This window comes from Melospiza georgiana, chromosome 4 (assembly GCF_028018845.1).
Source record: "Melospiza georgiana isolate bMelGeo1 chromosome 4, bMelGeo1.pri, whole genome shotgun sequence".
NCBI classification, from domain to species: Eukaryota; Metazoa; Chordata; class Aves; order Passeriformes; family Passerellidae; genus Melospiza; species Melospiza georgiana.
Window position 1 is genome coordinate 38,381,768 of NC_080433.1, and position 23,627 is coordinate 38,405,394.

Here is a 23,627-nt window from a genome sequence, read left to right on the forward strand (position 1 = left end):
TTAAAGTGTCTGTAGATGGAGTTACACCTACTTTGCAGTTACTTATCTACAGTAAACTCAAAGAAAACTAACATTCATTTGCTTCCTCATACTAACATTAGCAAGCTCATGAGTCATAGCATAGGTTGAGAAATGAATATTCATGGACCTCCCACTTCTGACCCAAACACAATTGTTTCTGTCACACAATACGAGTGACCCAATTTTGTTTGTCTGACAGATGCTTTTCTGGTCACAGAATATGAAAAATTTGGAGGAAACTGAATGTAATGTTTTAAGAGACTGCATAACCCAGCAGTTGAACTTACTGTCACCATTACAGGAACGCTCATGTATTATCTCCCCCCTTATGCAGGACTGGTCCCTGGCCCAGGAGAAGGTGATCTTTTATTTTGTTACTATTGGTCTAGATGAGAATACATCAACATGTTAGCTTAGTTTGCTTTATTACTCTTACACTATAGCCTCGGACCAGGAGAATCTTTTAGCCAGGTGCCAAGGTGAAACAACAAAATGAATAAGTTACTTTGGGATTCTCCTGTCACTCTTTTAAATGCTAGACATACCTTTCTCCTTTTGTTAAAAATCAGTACTAAATTTTTCCAGAGCTGACACTGTAGATTGAAGACCTCTGCTTCTGTTCAGACTGGCAGGCCAAGAAGCTGACAAGAGGGAAATTTGCTACAATAATACCCAAGCTCCTTCTAAGATTCAGACAGGATTTTTCATTTTATGGCAAAGATAACATTTTTTCCACACATTTTTTCTTATGATAAGTTCCTGGGGATGAATCTCTGAGGACTGAAAGAAAAGAAAGCAAAGAAAAAATTATAACGAGTGAATGTTGACAGTGTGAATCAAAGGCTCAGTGCTTTATAATCAAAGCTTTGGAAAAACAAGAATAGGACGACCCTGAGGCTTTGGCACTGAGTTCAAGAACACCCTTAGGAGTCATTGCACCTCCAAGAACTAGGAGAACTGAAATGGAAACAAAGGCCTCTCAAAAAAGCAGGGGAATAAATCAATTCATTTCCTACTGCCAGAAATTATGCAGTGGGAATACATTCTTCCTAGGAATGTGTTAGGCAATGGTCACAGCTGGGTATGCTTCCAGTTTAAGCAGTGCCCCAAAAACCACTGAATGGGATGGAACTCTCTATTAACTTCAGTGAGTTTTTAATCAAGCCCAACTAAGTCAAAGAGCAAGATTTAAAGACAACCGAGGAAGTTCACAAGACAGTAACTTAGACTGTACAAGGTCAGAGGATCTGGAAAAAACCCAAACGTCAGTGAAGGGACTAATTAGAGGACATGAAAAGCTCACTCCCAAGTCTCGAGAATTTCATTATCTTCTGTGATAACAGGACTCAGAAAATGCAAGCAATGATCTGAATCAGTTTCTAACTCATGTGCAAATTTACTGTGAGCTTTATAAAAAGCTTGGGTTTTTGCTCAGTGATGCCACAAGACCTCTAAGTAGTCTTTTTTTTCTTTTATCTTTTTTTTTGTTGGGTCTCTTGGCTTTCTAGCTGGACTAGAATTGCTAGCGTCAGGACTTCTGTCATCCAAGCTCAAACAAATTGCCAAACATTAATTTTGGCATCAACTAAGGCATGTCCCCTACAGATACAGAACTCAATCTCCACATTCTTGTTCTTTAAAGCATAAACCAAAACAAACAAAACTGTTTTCTTATTTGTGTGCTTAGCAAACTATCATTCTCATAAGCTTGTAAAATTCTTTATATAAAATATACTCTTTTTCAGATAAGTTTCCCTAGCTCCAACAAAAACAGAAATCCAATATTTGTAAGTTAACATTTTCAATTAATTTTACTTGCTTAGTGTTTCTGGAAAACAAGGCCAGCAAAGCATATTGTATTCTGACAAGAGTACAGTATACCATTAAAATCAAAGTTAAGATCCAGACACAAAGTGGTTTGAACTTCATTGGTATTATAAAACCAAAAAAGAAAACTTAACAGATACAAAGGTTTCAGGCCCTGGGTCTCAGTATGCCTAAATCTACTTAGTTGTGTAAGAATGAAGATAAACATTAATAATTATATTAATAACTTTTTACAGATAAGAATTTTCCTTCAACAAAAAATAAAACATTGGGATCTTTTGCACAAGTGAAAGCAATGACTATTGGACCTGCCTAGAGAGAATATGTTTTGTAAATGAAAGAGACGCATCGGAAGTGAGGATTTAGCGGAACAAATCTTAAATTACCAAGCACAGCAGAAAATACTACACTGAAAAATGAAATAATGTTAACTACTTGCAAATGGAGCAGCATAAAAATTATCAGTAGCACTAAGAAGGTGAATGACGAATTTTTGCTACAGCAGGCACAGATGTTTGCTTTGTTGTCAGGAAGGAGCAGACACAGGTATGTATTGCAAGCAACTAGAACACTAAATTAAGGAGTAAACTGAGGCTACTGATCTGAAGAAAGAGAAGAGCAGCAGGACACAATAGTGTGGTGTTTTCACTCTACTTACTGCCCTCATTCTTCATGGAAGAAGATGTTTTTGCAATGGGAAAGACAGTGAAAAAGAAATTAAATATACCTGATTTAATGATTCAAGACCTCTATTTTCATAGAAACTATGCTAAATTCATAGTTATTCATGCTAAACCTTCCTAAGAAAGAAGTCTGTTATCCAAGACTGGTCATATTCTAAAAGCCACTGCAGACTTGACTCAATTGCCAAAATAGCACATGATACCTTGAGCTATTTTGTCCCACAACACCCTAACCTCTACTATCTGCTAACAGAGCTATTGCTCTTCTACCCTTTGACCTATTGGCCAAACATCTTGGATTCTTGCCACAAGGCACGTGGCTTAAAATTCTTGATGTCCTGTCAGTGGATCATGCAAATTTTGTCTGCTAGGATGGCCTTAATGGAAAAAAAATAAAAATCGCTGTGGAAGTTACATAAAGCAAAGGAAATAAATTTTCCTTAGCACATTGGAGCCTTATACATGAATCCTACATCCCTCCAGGGATACAGGAGAGGTTCTGGTGCTAATATTGGATGTTGACAGTAGTAGAAGGTATATTTCATTGAAGAGTTGGAAAAATTATGAAAATATTCAGAGGAATATGTGGATGTTGTACAAATACTGATAATACCAAAGTAAAGAATTAAGTAGGAACTGATAATAGAGAAAGCACAATCAATTAAGAAGAGACACAGCTTGACATGCTAATATAGTAAAACATTTTTCCTGGTGTAAGAGAGCACATTATACTGGAGTATATGCCCATTATGTGCAGCCCATGATAGGGATTTATATCAATTAAGAAAGTGGCATTTCCTCTTGGAAGGAAAACACTTGAAGTAGTATATTTTATGAGCATTGCTCCATAAGTACTTACAGAAAAGTAAAGGAGGTGGGGGGAAAGTACCTCTGAATACATACCAGAAAATACCTGCAGTAGATGGAAATTTGTTAAATATTATCACATATAATAAGCCACAAAATAGAGATGTTACATATAGAGAAAATATTAATATATAACTCAATTTGCTGAAGACTTGATTTTGGACAAATTTTATTTGTAGGTTATCAGGTAATACAAAAGAAGTTGTTTCCAGAACACAACTTATTGCTATATTTGTAGGAGCACCAAGAAATTTGAGGGGAAGGGGTAAAAAAACTGGTATGTGAAATAAATGCATTTCCTTACAACAAATCTTTGTTTGACCTTCCAAAAATTCAGTTCAGCAAAATCATATATTAAAGGTGTTTGAAGTCTGAGAAACTCCCTGGGCTGAGGTCTTCAGCTGAGGGTAGAAGCTGTACTACCTCCCACAGCTGCAGAATGCCACTGCCATTGGTCAGGGTCTAATAGCACTGGCTCTGCATTCTGAGTAGCTCCATCCTATTTGAGACAGTAGAAGCTAAAGGTAAGTTTTGGCACTTCTCTCTTAGTTGAATTTTTATCGCTGGAAATACTAGTATTTGTTTTATTTTATCATGCTTAATACTGATTCAAAGCTCGCAGATTGTGGAGACTATTTATTTTTCCCTGGATATGTCTTAGTTCCTTCCTGTGAGAGGTGTACATAATCTTCATCAAAATATTTGATCTTACAGCTACTGCAGATGCCAATATTTCTACAGTGCATTCCAATATATTACATGAAAGGGAAATAGAGACATGCAAACCCTGCAAATTAGTGCGGATACTATAGCCATAGGTAAACTTTTTTTTCCCACAGATATTTGCTGGGTTTGTATATATGCAAAATTTAATACTTATCAAGCCTTATACTCTTTAAAAATCTTTTATTTTAGGAGTTGTGGTATGCAAACAATTATGCATAGCGAGCAATTTTTTATTTAAGAATTGTTTATTCAGAGGAAAAATTACACCGTATATGTTAGTACTACATTTTGGGTTGATAGATAACACACTTTATAGCTGAATCATCTGAGATAAATGACATAAAAAAGAAAAGCAAGACCAAAACCAATTCTGCCAAAAATAAGCAGCAGAAAACAAAGACCAAAAAAACCCGCTAATTCTAGCATACTCACTTATTTAAGAGATTGATTGCATTTTTATTTTATTTTACTTTAATTTTTTTGATAAAGCCGAATACCTTTAGTAATATTGGAAGCTAATACTGAAAGGTAAAATTAATCTAAGCTTTCTCAAAGAGAAGACCCAGTGACTCAGGCTTCTTCCAGCAGCAGCTTTCCGAATAAAGAAAATGAGAGAAAAATGAACGCCTTGTGTTACTGACCATCCCCAGAGGAATTTCATATCCTCATGCCTAAACTAACTTTATAAAGACCACTTTTCATGAAGCTAAAATTCAGCTTGTTGCCCAGTACATACATTAAAAAAAGACATCTCATGTAGTTCTTGTACTTTATTAGAAGTAGCTACAATTTTGAAATTAAATATTTGAGACTGCGTATCACGGCATCGCATAAGGAATACAGTTTATTAGACTTATGCATTGCTCATTATCACTGTGCTTTCGGTGAAATTAATGTGAGCTGTAGATAAACAAAGATGTAAGTAAAGAATGGTGAATAGAGCCTTGTATCAGGCATCTTATATGATAATAGTGAATGCATCATTTACAAGGAAAAGGGAATGCATAAACACTACTTCTCTAGCCTAACATGAATTTTGTACCATTTTACTGAATTCTGGAACTTTAAATAGGTGATAATTCAATTTTATAGAACTTTAAATACGTGATAATTCAGTTTTACAATTCTATTTTCCAAGAAGAACAGGTGAATACACCACATCACAATTTCTCACTACTTCAAAAATGGTTTTGATTGAATAACAAAGGAATTCAGAGTACTGGTGTTACTGTCCTTGGGGCAACATATTATTTTTTATTTTGCTCCCAACACCTTTGCAAAAGTATGGTCCAGATGTGCCACACCAAGTAAAATTATGTTCTGACAAAACAGGTGAAAAGTGTTTTGATTATGCTTATCCAGAAATGACCCATCCATGAGTCTTTTCTAACAGGTTGGTGGTTTTGTTTGTTTGTTTGATTCTGTTTAGTGTTTTTTTATGAAGGGAGATATAATATTACATTGTTATACATTCCAAAAGATTATTTATTGTGATAGAGACAAGTAATACAATAATTCACCTTTTCTCTAGTTTCTCAAAAGTTCATATCTAATTGCAATGAAAATAGGTGAAGTTAGATGAAAGGGTAAAAATATCATTCAGATGTTTATTTTTACACCAATAAAATTCCATAGGTCTTTTCTAAATTATATGAATAAGAATATGGCCAGACCAGTATGAAGGATTCTCAGCTAGAGACTCTTCATGAAGAAAACCAGATTAAACTACTGAGTCACCATAAATAAATGTTAATTATTCATCAGAAATATTGTGGGGTTTATATATAAGTACTGTATTTGTGACATGGTACTCAACACCAGAGTACCTATCATCTGTCCAATTTCTTCTCTTTCAGAAAAGAAAACAAAATGCAGACTTTTGTAAATGTTTTTCTGGGATTTTTTATCTTTGAGTCTGTTGTAGCTGCCCCTATCAGTGATACCATAATTTATGATTCTGAGTTCTATGACATACCACTTGGAGAGCTGCCTCATCCTTTTGCCTATGATGAAAACAAGCAGTCTGACCAAGTAGAGGTAATTAGAACTTAATTTATTCTGTCTTTTCAAAGTGCAGAAATGCAGTAGTTACTGATCAGTTTTTCTTTGCCATGAAAATACTTATCTGACAAATATACTCATATGGTTTCTATTCACTTCTTCCCTAACCTACAAACACAGCCAAAATATATTCTAATTGTTCTGGGGTTTTTTTGTGTTAATCTTTAAGAGTGGGTGAAAGGTATCATGCTTTCCTCAGGTTTCCATGCAATTCCACAAATTCTGTTAGAGATCATCATTGTAATTTAACTGTCTGGGCGATGCATGGAGGCAGTTGAGACACGATTTCCAGCATTTCCAATTAAATGAGGTTGTAAAATGCTGTTTCCTTAGGTTTATGTTCACTACAAGTGTGTCGGGCTATAAATGCTAATGTTTTCTCTTGCTAAAAAAGTGGCAGAAGGAAGAAAAAAGAAAGGAAAAGAATTTGAATTTAAACGCAGGAAAGTAAAATAAATTACTGAAAAAAACCTGTTGAAATTCTGATACAGTATGAGATGGTAAGGTATGTTGCCTGTAGAAGCAAGGGACTCCACTTCTTGACTTAAAAGTTTCCTTCCTCTTCTACAATCCTCTATTTCTTTACAATTACTAAAAGGCTACGTTAATTTTTTTTTTTCTCACCCTGCTGATTAGACATTGGCACAACTTCCCTGAAGGTAATATAAGCACTCTGTGATTCAGGATTGTGTGTGATAGAAGTGAAGTAAAAAAAATAACATTTAAATAGCATGGTATTTTTATTTTTATACATAATGTTTTAGTGCTTATTCACATAACAATATGCATAATTCATGAAAATACAATCCTTTGAAAGATTCATGATTACAGCAGGAGGGACAGGAGCTCTTCTTTCATCAATGTGAAATAGAAATTGGAAAAAAGCTTTGAAATCAAAAGACAGAGACAATTTAAGAATAACTACATTCCAAAACAGGAGAACTGAAGAGATAAAGTTAGCACTAAGATTGGAACCTTATAATTTTTAGGAAATAAATTTTCAATCTAAGAGGAATTGAGAATAACATTGCTGCAAGGAATTTACCTTGCCTTTGGCCTGTTTCCCTTGTGCCACTCTTGTGCTCTACTTGATTTTGTTTGAGCTCACTTTCCTGATAAAGTCACTGTGCTGTCTTTCACATTGATTAATAAACCGCACTTTCTGACTCTCTTTGCTCTTAGAAATGAAACCTTTATCATTCCTACAGAAATTACTTCCTTCCCAGAAATGGGAGAAGTTATTTTGAATGTGCCTCATCACTGAGTTTTTCTCATTCAAACAACAGATTTCTTAGTAATGCATTTAATGGTAGGTGGGATTCTCCTGTGCTGTGCTCTCTCTGCAAGGTCCTATAGCACCAAAGCATAGGGTGGCCCTTTCCAAGTTTCTGAGTGAAGGATAAAGCAAGGCTTTGCTGTTCTTTTTCTTTTCCAGCCAAAAGGAAATTCAGGATGACTAATGTTGCACCCAACATGAAAAGATATGAGATCCCAACATGGATTGCTTTTTTTTAAAAGGCATGGAATAGGCAGAGTCAGGGTAAACTGGTAAGCTTCTCTTCCAGAGCAGGATTATCTTCCATTACTGAACTCTTCAGACAGCCTTTTTAAAATTCATCCGGTAAAGTTCATCCAACACAGCAGTTGAACAGAGTTTTGTTTTACATATGGATGAACCTCACTGTGAGAGCCTTTTTTTCATAGATGTTTAGCCAAATTTTTTTTTTTTTTTTGCTTACATTCCCAACACCGTGTACCACCCAAGAGAATCCTAAGCATTCATAGTTCCCCATATCCCAGGAGATATGAGTGGTCAGTGCTGTAGAAATCAAGCAAATTTTATAGACATGTCAGTGTCCTATTTGATAGGGCATGTCAGTCTTGCAAGTTATATTTTAATCACTGATATTACTGATGTCACCCAAGTTTTAAGCAGAATATGTTTGATTTCTTGATTGTGGTTATGACTTTACCGCTTAAAATCTTGTTATCATAATGATGTGAACAACACAAGTGGATCTATGTGTAAAATATTTATTCAAGGTCACAGGTTAGTTTTTATTATGCATAGTTTGCATGATGAGCAATACCACATAGACCCAGACAACCAGCAGGCCTTCAACAGATCTAGCCTGTGTGCAGTAACTCTTTAAGACTTGAATTTCCATTTAGAGTTCTGAATCATATATTCAGGCTATTGAAGCAGCGGAGAAGAAACTCAAATAGCATTTTCTGTTGTTGCTGTCTTCAATTTAAGATTTGAAAATTCAGTTATGTGCAGATAGAAGCCATTCTGTTTAATCCATTTTTAGACTCATTGGCAAAATTGCAAACTTTAGTAAGGTTGTGTAGCCAACTGATTAGCAGAAGATCCAGGAAACTGACAAATTCTAGTACCTCAGATGCATTCAGATGCTACTCCTGATAATTTCAATGTGAATTGAAGTAAAAATTAACCTGTGCACCTCAAGGAGTTAAGCTAAAGCACCTGCGTCAACATGTCCTTTTCCAGACCATTAGGTACTGTAATCACACATTCAATGTGTAATCACCAAAGTGTGGAAAGACCTGAAGAAAATTAGAAAGAGATTCTTTCCACTCATTCTCTCTTAAAAATTAGGCTTGGCATCCCCATACCATGCTCCAAGACAAGTATGAATCATTCTCTTTGGATATCTGTTGAGGTGGGTTGATCTCAGCTGGCTACCAAGGTGACCATCAAAATGCTTTCTCACTCTCCCTTCTCAGACAGACAGGGAAAGAAAGTAAAGTTAAAAACTTGGGAGTTGACATATATGCTGTTTAATGAAGAAAAATGTAGTTTGCATGCAGAAGCAAAGGGAAACAAAAGATTTATCCTCTACTTCCCGTCAGCAGGTGACGGCCAAACACTTCCAGGAAGTAGGACTTGAGTACGTGTAGCAGGTGCTCCTGATTACAAACACCTGAAAAATAAAGCCCACCCCCTACCCTCACTGCTTCCTTTCTCTCAGCTCTTATTGCTGACCAGATACCATATTGAATATTGCTTTGCTCAGCTTGGATCAGCTGTCCTGTTTCCATCCCCTCCTGAGATCTTGACCACCCCTGCCCTACTGGTGAGAGAGGAATGTTGGAGAGACAGCCTTGGTGCTGTGCCAGCCCTGCTCATCAGTCACTGAGCACTGGTGCATTATCAACACCTTTCAGCCGAAAACACAAAGCACAGCACTGACGAATGCCATGGGGAAAGTTCATTCCACCCCATACACCTATCTTCCTCAAATAACTTTTGATGAACCCTGGACATGTGTTTCAGGCTTAGTATGAGAATTTATAATCTTAATAAAGTTAAGTAAGGTGACTGAGTCCAAGTTCATGACTTTGCTAATTCTCATACTCTGGAAGTATGGTTTCTTGCGTAGAGTGTATGTGTGTATATACACACCCACTTCATTGGATTGGAAACATTTTTCTGAAAACATTTCTAGATAATGGGCCTTGATGTTCTTCACTTGAAGTCTATTTTTGTCATAGATTCTGGAATAATCTTAAGGCTGGGAAAAGTTAGTAATGTATACATGGAATACTTTTTTAAATGCAAATATTTGCATGGGGAAAGTAGTTGTACCTGTGAATTACTTGCGAATATTGTATTGAATCCTCAATCAAAGCTATGGATTGTCATGTGTTAGGTGACATTACAGATTATAAAATCTATGGTTTCCAAGATCCCAGGTTAGTGAGACACAGAAGACCTAGCTAATGCTTTGCATCCAAAGGGAAATTAATACTGGAAAACCTTAAAGTAATATATCACTCAGAAATAAAATGTGCATAGAGACATTAAGATAGCAGTATCAACTTTTTCACAGATAATGGCTAAAAAAAGGTTGAGTAAAAGAAAAGCCTATTATCAAGGAAAGAAGGTCCTCAAGGAGAAAGCTACAGCAAAGAAATGTCACTGGAAGTATACAAGCTTTGTGTTGGATTTATCTTCTGAAACAGACAGTAACAGTATAAACATGAGCTGATGTATCTCCCCTTTTCTTTACAGTTCATTAGTATTTTGAATTAATATTTATATAATGATAGAGTCCAGAGGCCGCAGTCAAAACTATCTCTCCTAACTGCTCTGAAAGCATATACAAAGCGAGATTTCCTCCTTTAAAATTAATAGAATCAACCAGACTCTCAAAGGAATTATTGTGTGAGCTTCTTACTTTTTCCCTCTTTGAAACTAAAACTTTGTTTGGAAAATGTGTGAGAGAAACAAATTGTGGAGAGAGAGTCTTATGTACATCAGCTACTAATGCCTAATAAAATGCATTATTATTATTTTATTACAGCATCTATTAAATATAACCAGTCAATTTTTCTTTAGGTAGGAAAAACTAAGAAAAATAAGAAGCAAAAATACAGGAGCATAAGAAAAATATTTTCATTGCTAAGATAGGCTATCAGTGAGGCTGAAAAGCAAAGGAGCACTTAATTAAGAATGGTTTGCCTAGCACTGAAGGAGCAGAAAAGTAAAACAGTTAAATACAGGTTGGTCTGGGTCTGTTTACACAAAATATGTGAGCTGTAAAATATGATCCACAAAATATTCAGAAAGAAATGCAGTGAAAGTCTAATATTTGATGCATTCCGATTAGCATTACTTGATAGCTTGTTGAATTTGAATCAACTAATAATAGGGCATTTTGGTGCCTGTACATAGTTCAGAACTTGAGTTCCACACACACATTTGCTCATGTCTGTGTGCATACACAAACCATCTCTCCTGTTGGCATAACACACGTGAAGAGGAGCCATGCTTGAGCAAGAACTCACTCTTGCCATTCTGCAGGGTTGACAGAGGCTTACACTGCTGCTCCTGTCTTTGTGGTTGGTATCTGATTAAATAGGAGACTTCAAAGTGGATATACAATGACTTTTCATAATACCATGTAAATTTAAAAAAAAAACCCTATTAATTGGTACAAGTAATGTACAAGTCAGATGGCCATATAGCTGATCAGAAAATTGAACTTATTTGAAGCTTTATCCCCAAATTGGAATTTTTCTAGTTTTTCAGAAAGGTTTCAACTACTGATCTTGTTATTCACTTGTCTGCAGTGACTAACAATTCCATTTCTTTTTTAGAACAATAGGAGAAAAGAAGTCTTTCAATGCAAATTTCAAGAACAAGTTTAGGTCACTTTTGGATGGGAAAGCAAACCTCCCTGCCTGCGGCAAGGGGGTTGGAAATAGATGATTTTGATGGTCCATCCAACCCAAACCATTCTGTGATTCTATGAATAACTTCTACCATAATTAGACATTTTCTTGTAAGCCTTTGGTAGTTTCAAAACAGCTATGGGAGAAACCAGTTCCTTTTGATGGGTCAGTGTGTGGAACAACTGTCCCTTCAAGGTTAAAATGCCTATTTTTAAGTTTTGCATTTTTATTTGTGTATTAAATCTATATTTTGCAGTAAAAGAAACACTGAAACACAACACATTTCAGAATTCTTCTGTGGATTTAAACTTATCACATGTAATACATCAGCTTTGATCCTAAAATATGTAGACATAAAATAGACACATAAAAAAGACACATAAAATAAACTCCTGAGCCTCTCCTAGCCTTTTGTTTGTCTCACCTTTTTACTGTCAGTGGTGAGATATAGACATCTAAAGAGCCCACCCTAAAAGGAATTTCTCTAGCCAATGTCTGGAGCTGCTTTTCAGTTTTGTCTCATTCACACTGACTGTGAAGTGATGCTAATATAACTAAATGCCCAGCCTATGGATGGCAAATAGCAGGTTGGATTTTACCAATTGCATTTTATCACTTACTGATATGTTCTGATTTCTGCATTCTTGACTTTTGTAACTTCCTGGTCTGAATGGGCCTCTGAATTGGCCAGGCTCACTAAGATCTTTCATTGGAAATTGGAGTCACACTGGATAAATATAGGATAGTAAAAAAAGTAGGTACTCCATGCAATCTTAGGAAAGGTATCACTGTCATTTGCCATGCTCTGGGACTAATCTGCACTGATATTCTCTAAATCTTTTGATTGATGCCAAAGACAGAGTAGGGTAACTATTAACCACATAGATGGCTAATGATAAGTGATGTGATGCCCCTTCAGTTTTTTCTTATGATGTGCATAAAAACTGTCTTGGAAGGCAGATTATTATTTGAAGACTTGTAGATATTGACAAGGAGAAACACACTTTATTGTATTTCTCTACAATGTTCTTCCTGCTTTGTGATTTTTCACAAAGAATATTTCTTAAAGTACCAGATGAAATACAAGTCCACTCCCTGCCCAACTACAGGCTCCCACCTCCCTCCAAAAAACCCTATGGAAAATAATGACATTAAGTGATATACAATCATTTATGTTTCATTTTTTTTTTTTAATTAAGTCCAGTTGCCAAAAATAAACAAACATCTGGAAAATGAGGGATTATTCTGTACAGCATACAGTCCAAGAAACATCTTTGTCTTGTTAAAATCTCGCATGATTTATCAAACTTGTAAAAAATACAAAGCTGCATGGATCATATGACCAATAATGGGAAACAGACTTTTACCTTTAGGTCACTGGTTCAAGTCCAAGTTATGTACAGCAAGAAAATGCTGCTCATGCTCTGGGTCTGGTATGTAAAACACATATATCAATGAACTCCTACTCTGTTGCAAGTATAAAAATTGCAACATCATTAAGTTAACATCAATAATTTTTATTTTCTTATGACACTCACAACTGCAGAACACTGGACAGATAAAGCTAACTATTTGGAGCAGTTTCCCTAAACCCCAGACATAGTGCATTTGCAGGGAACTGCTGGGAGACTTTCAACTGTGTATCTTCAAATCTAGGTAACATCCTATAGTAAGAAAGAGATAATAGTGTAGACATGGAAGTACTAGAGGTTAACACCTCCACTTTGCTACCCAACAACTGCAGTGATTAATCAACTAAGAACCCTCAGAAAGCATAAAGTAAATAACAAATCCCAAGATAGTAAGTTCCATAAAGCATGTCCCAAATATGCAGAGAGGTGGCAGTCAGTGTAGATGACCCAAACCCCATAACGAGTGAAAGGAAAATTATCTTTGGTCTGAAGCCTATTTAAAAAGTCTATCTTGAAAATACTCTTCTACAGAATATTACTTTCAGTAGAAGAAAAGTTGTATATAAAGACATTTACAGATCTTAAATCTCTGGATTTAATTCCGAAGTTCAGAAGAGGGATTCTTATCTGATTTCCACAAATCTGCTGAAGAAGTAGACAGCATGTGCAAGAACTTTAGTGCAGCACTAACCTGGGTCAATAAAAGTCTGGAATGTATCTCCCTCTAGGCTTCCTCCATTCAGAGAACATCTGTCCCATTTCCTTTGTTCCCAAAATCTTCTTTTGATTTGTCCCCAAGTCCATTCCTGGTTAAGCTGTCTACTGTCAGTGCTGCAGATGGTAACATTGTGTATTTGTCTGCACAGAAGGACAAGGTACATCCTTACTCTTACTTACATCAACTCAAATTACTCAGTTCAGCTGAAGGTCATCTTGATCATTTGATTACCTTGCATTTTGTGAAATTTGCAACTGTTTGGGGCATTTTTATCCATAAACTCTAATTAGTAATAGCATCTGTGGCTTAGTAGAATACAAAAAAAGAATATATAGAAAACCTAAAATATTCTTAGTCAAAATCTGAGCCTGTGTGGTTCAGAGTGCTTACTGGTTTTTTATTGCTTTCATGTTCTCTGTCTTCAGTGAAACTAATTGATGTAAAATATTTGAACCTATTGCCATTATATAACCCAAATGAAATTATTTATGTCCAAAAATATAGATTTTAGGTAGTTATTTAGATGTTGTAAGGCAATCCAGGATCATATTGCTTAATACTGCCTGTAATTATATATATCTATGCTGCAAGACAGTCTATTATGAGATGTAAAGGTTTGTTTTTTTTTTAATGAAATTTTCACAGTTCATAGAGTCATAGAATTGTTTGTGTTGAAAGGGGCCAAGATCTTCAACTTCCAACCCCCCTGCCATGGACAGGGACACTTTGAACTATCCCAGGTTGCTCAAAGCCCCATCCAACCTTGCTTTGAGCAAGGGACTCCATAACTCCTCTGAGCAACCGTTTCCAGTGCCTCACCACCCTCACAGTAAAGAATTTAATAATATATAAAAGTTTCAGCTTCAAGCCATTCCCCCTTGTCCTATCACTACATGTCCTTCTAAAAGGTCTCTCTCCAGCTTTCTTGTAGGTCCCCTTTAGGCACTGAAAAGCTACTTTTCTCTGGGCTGGACAACCTCAACTCTCTCAGTCTGTCTTCATCTTCTTGGCTCTCCTCTGGACTTGCTCCACACAAGCCCATGTCCTCCTTGTGCTGGAGACTCCAGTGCTGGATCCAGTACGGCAGGTGGGGTCCCACAAGTACAGAGTAGAAGGGCAGAATCACATCCCCTGAGCTGCTGGTTACACATTAAATATATATACACATAGAAAGAGATTCAAGTAGGGATCAAATACAGCAAAGATTTGCCTGTGCTTGGAATCCAGATGTTAGGTGTTTTAGTTCCTTTAACTTCTATAGTCTACATACAAAACCAAATTTTAAAAATTCTAACTATTTGGCCAGTCAATTAGTTTTTACCTGTGTTTTACAATTATAATTTATGAGCACTACTGTGATGGATTTCAACAACTGGTTCTTCATGAAGACAGCAAAGAAAGCAGTAGCTGTGGGATGATGTCAAAAAAGGAGATGCTTCGTCAGGTTAAAGACTCGGGACTCAGTGGTTTTGTGGTGGTGTTGTGCTAGAAAGCTGCAGTGGATGAAAACTGAAGCAGAATTTTGGGCTTTGGTGCCTTTGCACTTCGAATAATGATACTGTAACAAAATTTCTGTATTTGGCTGTGTCTTAGAAAAAGATAAGGAGTGCTAAATGCAGCACAGGGGTGCAGCACCTGCAGGGTTAAATACATTACCTATTGCAGCCTGAATTACTGCTAATAAAGTCCAGGGCAAGGAAGCAAAAAGGGTCTTTGCATGGTATCCACAGATGCTTTATTCAGCCACCTGGTAAGATGTTCAGGTCCCAGGCACACACAGGGAGGGTCCAGGTTTCTCTCTATCCCAGGGGCAGAGGGTGAACCTGGTCTCTGGCAGTACAAAGATGAGGGCAAATCAGGGAGTAGGGAGGGAGTGGCTCAGGGACATAGAAACAGGGGTAGGAGCCAATGGGGTCTTAACAGCTTTTTTGGGGAAGATTCTTCTGAACCCTTAAACTAGGGGATGCCCCCCAGGGTCTCCAAAATTACCTACATTTTTAACAGCACCTCTGATGTGCAAAACCCTATAATGTACTAATTAATTGTTTTAGATTTAAAGAATAGAGTGCACTTTCAAAAGGGGCTCTGCCTCAGCTGAACAATATTATTACACATGGGGAAATGAAGATACACTGGGAAGGTAACTTGCAAAGATAACACAGCTGTCTAGGTGATTACAGAAAACAACTCTCCCTCTTTGATAACATAGACCCCCTCTGCAACAAGCCTGACAAGTCTGCAATACTCTTTTTATGAGAGGTGATGTGAAACAAGAAAATTGCTATATCTTAATTTTTATCCTGAATTGTCATATAAGAAAATCAACAGAATGCATTTTTAGAAGTAGAGTTAAAATGACAGAATTAAATGCTTTGATTAGTTATGTTGATTGAAGGACAAAATAAGAGGTTTTCTAGTTCTATGCAAGGATCTTCCAAACTTTATAAGTGTTTTAAAACCAAGGTTTTATCCCACATATCAATTTTTTCATACTACATAATACAAACTACTAATGCATGAAGTTAACCAGAGTCTTTAACATATTAGAAAGTTATGTGAAGTTGAAATTCAGAATTATTTAGTAATATTTTTAAATCATGTTCAGAATTATTAAGTAATATTTTTAAATCATGTTAGTGTTCTAAGCAGAGCCTGCACACCTGTATTGGATTTCGATCTATGATGGTACAATTTACAATTTTATGGCAAATGACTCGCATCTTTTTGATGTTTCATAGCAAATTTTCATTTTTTACATACAGTTTATCAATTTTTATCACAAATCTAATTTATCTTTAAATAAATATGGAAAAATAATTTTTCTAGTATATATTCTTAGTAATGAAGTATATGCATGTGTGCATACAGTAAAAAACCCAAAGCACAGACAAAAAGTGAACAAATATGTTGGATTTTCATGAATTGTTTATAAATTATCAGAATTCATTATAGCTCTGGATAAAATGCAGCTCCAGCACTAAATCTCAGAAAATTTGTGACCTCTAGTGGAAGAATATGAATAACTGCAAGACCAACAGCTTCCAAGGGAAGTAAACAGTAACAATTCCTTTTAATTTTTCCTAGACAGATATTGGGACAAAACTACTGTCTGCAATTCAAGAGAGTTATTCTTCTGCACCATTGACAGAAGAAACTGAGGATGAAGCATCTACACCAAAATTAATTGATGGATCTTCAGCGCAGGGGTCAGGGGTTCTTGGACCCCAGACTCAAGATGGTTAGTAGGAAAGAGAAATGTTTTTGTGTATAGTGTTGATTTTGAGCAAGCCCATTTTATTTTCTTTTTTACTGAAAATGAAGTACATAGTTTCTGCATGTCTCTTACTGACGAAAGAATCTATCTTGAATCCTCCTCCAAAGTCAGATAGGTGCCTAGTCTCTAAAAGGTCTCCATGCTACTTCACTATGAAAACAACTGTGCCACTTGTTCCAGAACATTTACAACTTGAAAATTTGCTGATGGTTGGAAATGCTACCAGTACTTGTCATTCTGTCTTAAATTTCAGTATCATTATCAACTGTCTTTATTTATGGTGATTTGCTGCATGTTTTTTATAAATGTGTTAATACAAAGTACAATTAAATTGTTGAAGAATTTTTGACCATGAAAGTTATAAACTGAAAAACTTAAGGAAAGGGAGCTACTTAGAACTTTTTAGTGGAGACATTTTTCAGTTCTTCTGACTATCAATAGTGAAATAAAAACTTTATAAATCTTGCAGGGGAATTAAAATTGCAAAACGCAATCTGTCCCTCTCCCACACAAATTTTGCACTGCTCCTCTAAATTATAGTAGGTAAAGTCGACTAGAGTTATCAATTTCTGTGAGGGATCTTTGTGTTTTATGGTGATCAACATACAGTAACAGGAAAATCCTACTTTCTACTATACCCAACACTACAGCTGTGTTACATAGAAGAAAAATGAAATTTAAAAAAAAACAACCCCAAATATAAAACCCAGAGTTCCTGCTTCCAAAATTGTGTATTCAGTGAAATTAATAATTCATAGTCTTATTTTGGTACATACTACAAGTGAGCTCGACCAGGCAAAAATATACACTGTCAAAACAAACAAAAATGAAATGAGAACTTCCAAGGAGAGTCTAGAAAAAAAAAAAAAAAAGGCCCATACTTTTCTTTTTTCAAATTTGAAAATTAGAAGATTTTACATTATATCCTATAAATATTCTAAAAATTCTATATGATGAATTCTGTGTCTGTCAACATTTTTGAGTACTGAATGCAAATCAAGTAGTGCATCAACTAAAGAAATGCTCAACACAGTAATGTATCAAATCATATCTCTCTTTTGTTTTTATTTTAGCAACATATTTTCCTGTCAGATGTTGCTGCTATTGACCTGGTGCTGAATAAAAGACTACAAGGCTCAGTAACATTAAGCCAAACTCATTTTTTCTTGATATCTTTTTGTATTCTTCCCCTACCTCTGTTTTTTATCCAGTGTCCACCAGACATAGGTGAAAAATACCACTCCTCCAAGATCAAAAATAGGACAGGGTGAAACCCTTTACCCATACTATGGTACTATGTTGCAATATTATGAAAAAATGTCAGCCATCATTAACTCAATATTCATTTAGGCCCAGATTTGCCAGAATAGTCCAAGGTGTGAATATTTTTTTCCCTGTATCAGACCTACTCTCTGCAGCCAATTTAATCTGTCCTGTGGAGAAAGCTAGGGAAAGCATGAAAAGATCCTTATCTCTAGGGAAATTGTATTCCTGGATGTCCAAGTAGCGATTATTACACAAAAATAAAAGAGTACTCTGCCTATTGATTCTTTAATCTTGCCTTAAAAGACACCTCAATAATCTACAGGTAATTGGGGCAGATTAAGAAGGCGCATCTCTCATGTAGCCACATCTGACCTGGAGAAGAAACTAATCTGCAAGGAAAACATTTTCATATTCCTGCATTATCCTACTATTCTATAAATAACAAGAGCAAACCACCCCATCTGCTACAAGGAGGAGGAAAACATGAAACAGAAAAGTATTTCTATGGGATTAAAAGTTGATAAACAGATATGCTGACTTATACTCATAATGTATACTCATAATATACTCAAAAAAGATGTATCAAAAAGTCAGTGTCACAAGTGTTGCAATCCAGTTATTAAAATTGTTAGAGGGATGCCTCTGCCTGAATAAAGGTGTAAATGAGACCATATGCCACAGTCAATAGGACGAATTTTATATATTAGTAAATGTAAGGGGGGGAGAGAGAGAGGTAGAAAGAAATATAAAAAGGGAGGGGGAGGAGAGAAAGAGAGTGTCAGAGAGACAGATTAGGTAGAAAAGATCATTCATCAGCTATTATTCCTCCATCTAGACAGAAGTATACACCTGCTAGCTTAAGGGGAAATCAACTTCCGGCTGGTTACTGTCACCAAATAGTCTATTATAGTCTGAGAAACAATTTATTAGAACAGGTTAATTGCTCTTCTAGGCACAGGGCAAAAAATAAATTAATTTTAAAAATAATTTAATCACTTTAGTGTTGCAATTATATGATTGCCTAATCAAAGCAGAATGGGAAGCAAACTTTACCATAGACAAAGACTGATGATTAGGTGCTTACGTGAGCATTTCATTGTAATAATTTATGTATGACTTTTATCCATGTCCTTTCTAACAAAGTGTTTTCTTTTAAATTCCTTGACAGGTCTTCCCACTTGCCTTTTGTGTACATGCCTAGGGACCACAGTCTACTGTGATGATCGTGAGCTTCATGCCATTCCACCATTGCCTAAGAAAACCACCTATTTCTACTCACGCTATAACAGAATCAAGAAGATTAGCAGAAATGACTTTGCAAACTTAAGTATGGATAGAAGCATTATTGAAATTTTTATAAGGTTGCCAAAGCACACAGAAATCTTTAAACTTTGAAGTCTTTCACTGAAAGATGTATAAAGAATGATATGGGCAGGGTTTTCTTTAAATTTCAGGAAATACATTCTTATAAATCTGTTGTATCCTCTTTCTCTGCCAGACCATTTGAAGAGGATTGATTTGACTGCAAACTTCATATCAGATATCCACAAAGATGCCTTCCGAAGATTGCCCCAACTTCAGGAGCTGGTGCTCCGTGACAATAGGATAAGGCAACTGCCTGAGTTACCATCTACCTTAACATTCATTGATGTTAGTAAGAACAGGCTTGGTCGCAGAGGGATACCAAATGAGGCATTTAAAGTAAGTTTGGGTGTGATGGGAAAATATTTTCTTCCTCTCTCCAGAGGAGGTGGAGAGTGAAGTGCAGCCTATTCTTCATAAGAGAGATGCTCCAGTCTTCCAATCATCTTTGTAGCCCTCAAATGGACCCACTCAAGGAGCTCCGTGTTTCTTTCTTGTCCTGAGGAGCCCAGAAGTGGACACAGCAACCCAGACGTCCCTCACCAGGGCTGAGCAGAGGGGCAGGATCACCTCCCTTGCCCTGCTGGAATGCTCTTCCTAATGTACCCCAGGTCTCCATTTGCCTTCTTGGCCATAAGGGCACTGGTGGCTCATGGACAGCTTGTGGTCCACCAGGACCCCCAGGTCCTTCTCTGTAGAGCTGCTTTCCAGCAGATCGCCCCCCAGTCTGTACTGCAGGTTATTATTTACCAGGTGCAGGACACTGCATTTGCCTTTGCTGAATTTCAGATGGTTCTTCTCATCCTATTTCCAGCCTATTTGAGTCCTTCTGGAGAGCTGAACATCCTTCTGAGGTATCAGCCACTGCTCCCAGCTTTGTGTCATCAGTGAACTTGCTGAGGAGGCATCTGTCCCTCCACCCAAGTCATTGATTAACATGTTAAACAATACTGGGCCCAGCACTGAACCTTGAGGGACAGCATTAGTGGCAGACCTCCCACTGGACTGTGCCATTGATTATTATGTCCTTCTGGGATCTGCCATTCACTCAGTTCTCAATCCACCTCACTCTCTACTCTTCCAGTCCACACTTCCTGAGTTTGCTAAGAGTATATATAGTAGGAGACAAAGTGTTGAAAGCCTTGCTGAAGTCAGGTAGAAAATATTCAGTGTTTTCCCCTGATCCATTCTAGTAGTTTCATTTTAGAAAGCAATCAGGTTGGTCAAGCATGATTTACCTTTAGTGAATCCATGCTGGCTATTCCTGATCACCTTCTTATCATCCCTGGGGATCAAGATGGATTCTGGAATGAGGCACTCCATAACCTTTCTAGGGATGGAGGTGAAGCTGACTGAATGGTTGTTCCCTAGATCCACCTTGCTCTTTTTAGGGGTAGATAGGGGTGACACAGGCTTACCTCCAGTCCTCAGGCACTTCTGATCCCTGAGGCCTTTCAAAGACCACTGTGAGCAACCTCTATGGTGTCTGCCAGATTTCTCAGCACTCATTCCTACAACAAGTCAAGGGAGAAAATTATTTACCTTTTGAAAAGAATGAGAAATGCATTTTTAACTCCACCATTTCTTATACAATTATAATTTGCTTCAAAACAATACACTTCTGCAAAATTGAGTAGTCTTGTCACAAAAGAAAGGTAACAACATCATCATTAAAATTATATCTTTAATAATTCTGTAGATTTTTGAAAAACATTTTCCCCTTCATTTTAATCTGAACACCTATCCCTTATCAGCAACATTCTCAGCCTATGCAAATCAGAGTCCATTACTGTCTTTGAATTTCTGTCTTTTCACCATACCATGCTGAAACAAAATGTTCTGCTATCTGGTGATGTTCATTGCAGTGATAGATTTCAAACTTACTTGGCAGAGATTTTCAAATATATCTCTCATTTCCCCCGTTTTCTTCCATATTCCTCTAGAATCTGGATGCACTGCAGCATCTTTATATCACTGACAATAACTTGGATCACATTCCCTTGCCGCTCCCTGAAAGCCTCCAAGCTCTTCATCTTCAGGTAGGCTACAAAAGAAATGGCTCTTTATATCATGCTCAAAGCACATGCACAACTCAGAAGGGCAAATATTTGTCTTGTAGTGTTTCTTCTTTTTAACAAAAAGTGTTCTTCCTTGACTAAACAAGCTATGGGAAACATAAAATTAACTAGTGATTGCAAGTCTTTTAGAGAAGTAAAATTTAGCTCTGCTAAGCCCTAATTTTCAGAATTTTTAATAAAATATTTTTCAAAAATCAAATTCTAGAGTTACTATGACCTAAGAGTTTCTTTCTGAATACTTCCTTTTAACCTTTTCCAGCTCTGCTTCTTTCCCTTTATCTCATCTTGTATCAATTTACAGTTTTGTTTATTAGATGTTTTTACTAATTACATCATACAGATAAAACCTTTCAGTAAGCAATGTAATGTGCCTCACATCATTTAACCTTGATCTTTCAGTAAGTAAATTTATCAAAACTCTCTGCCTGCTAGCTGACTTCCTTTTCACCTATTTGTGCCTGTAAATTAAATATTCAGTGCTATGTGCTACAGAAAAAACTTAGTGAGCAGGACTTTGTCCACACCAATTTTTCACTAGCAAAGGAATGGAGAAGAGAACAATTTTCAGCCCTCCTTTTAGGTAATGAGCTTTTTAGTCCCAGTTTCCTGACAATGCTGCATTCCAGCAATTCATGGTTGAGAATGGTTCGCTTCAAGAATGGAAGCTCAGTGAATATAAGGCATGTAAGAGCAATTTAAATCAAAGGAATAAAACCAAATGCATTCAATTTTGCCAGTACATATACAGGTGTGAATTAAACTAATGAGAGAGGGGCGGGGGGAAAGAAATTGTCACAGGTCAAATTACAGAGTTGTACCTTTGCAGGTTAAGGCATATTAAGATGTCAGGATGATAATTATGTTTCTGTGATTTTTGGACTGGCCTATTGTGGATCAAATTTGTCTTAATATGGCTCTTCACTATAATCTGGAAATGAAAATGCTCTATAATTCTACCAGGCTCCTCCTTCAAAGCCTGTCTCTGCTACAAGGTTTGAGTTACTTAGTTCTGAAGTTTTGCACTGGCCAAGAAATTTTCCCCTGCTTGGGAGATTTCTCTGTTGATGACTTGCTGCCACAATCTGGGCCCTTGAGTTCAAGCAAGTATCTCTCTACACACTGAAAACACATCCATAAAAGGTGTTTCAGAATAAAAAATTACTTTCAGGTAAATATTCTGATAGTTTCTTTGCTGTTTGCTTGTTTTCTTTTAGAACAACAACATTCAAGAGATGCATGAAGATACTTTCTGCAAAAGGAGAGATTTTACTTATGTGCGTAGGGCTCTTGAAGACATCAGGCTGGATGGCAATCCCATCAACCTGAGCAAAACACCTTATGCTTACATGTGTCTACCCCGCTTGCCAGTTGGTAACCTCATCTAAGCTACATCAACCTAGATGAATTTTTACAAACATCATTTATTTGGGAAATATTTCTGTTAATATTGGAATTTATTACTGAGATGCTGAGAAGATTATGAAATGCTAAAAGAAAAATCCATTATCTACCCAACTGCAAGTTATTTAGCAATATCAAGAAAAATACTTTACTACAAAAACAATGCAATTACAACATTTTTTGCTGAATTGTTCAGATCCAATGTATGAATTCTAAATTTAAATACTTTTACATATTAAAGTCTAACTATTATATGGTAAACAAAAATAAAATTGTGTACACAATTGATTATTTACTGGGTTTTATTTTAATTAAATATTATTCTCTCAGAGACACATCTAATTTTCTACTTCTTTCATTAAAGATCCCTTTATTTTGGAAAAGTATTAGCAATATTCCAAAAAACATGTTTTCTTCAGAAAACAGAATCTTTCCTTCAGATAACCCTTCCATAATCTATCTATATTTTTGCAGCAATAATTTATCTTTGTAATGCTTTTGAGATTGTTGGTAAATCCTGTTAACTTAGGCTTCTTGGAGTGCCGCAGCTATTTCTGCTGCTGGCTTCTGGAGCTGGGAAACATACAGGCTTACCTCAGCAGCACAATCCACTGACCAGTACAAATACTCCTTCAGCCACAGACTCAGCCTGGGAGACCCACGAGAATCTCAACCATGTAATTACTTTAAGTTACAGGGAGTTGATGTTAAATGTCTATTTTCCAGTGAATA

The 23,627-nt window shown here is 36.3% G+C and overlaps 1 protein-coding gene across 1 annotated transcript; it reads left to right on the forward strand.

Moving 5' to 3' along the window:
* The first annotated feature begins 3,851 nt into the window (after positions 1-3,851).
* EPYC (epiphycan) lies at positions 3,852-23,179 on the forward strand. The gene is made up of 7 exons (XM_058022890.1): positions 3,852-3,922; positions 5,981-6,161; positions 16,599-16,752; positions 19,223-19,381; positions 19,553-19,755; positions 21,360-21,455; positions 22,709-23,179. The coding sequence occupies exons 2-7, from the start codon at positions 5,994-5,996 to the stop codon at positions 22,877-22,879; spliced, it is 951 nt and encodes a 316-aa protein (XP_057878873.1). The 5' UTR covers positions 3,852-3,922; positions 5,981-5,993; the 3' UTR covers positions 22,880-23,179.
* Positions 23,180-23,627: the final 448 nt, after the last annotated feature.

Excerpts from the sequence above, each read along its gene's own strand:
- EPYC (XM_058022890.1), top strand. The coding sequence starts at position 5,994 with ATGCAGACTTTTGTAAATGTTTTTCTGGGATTTTTTATCTTTGAGTCT. Across the intron at positions 19,382-19,552 it reads AAATGACTTTGCAAACTTAA|ACCATTTGAAGAGGATTGAT; the intron begins GTATGGATAGAA and ends TTTCTCTGCCAG. Across the intron at positions 19,756-21,359 it reads TACCAAATGAGGCATTTAAA|AATCTGGATGCACTGCAGCA; the intron begins GTAAGTTTGGGT and ends ATATTCCTCTAG.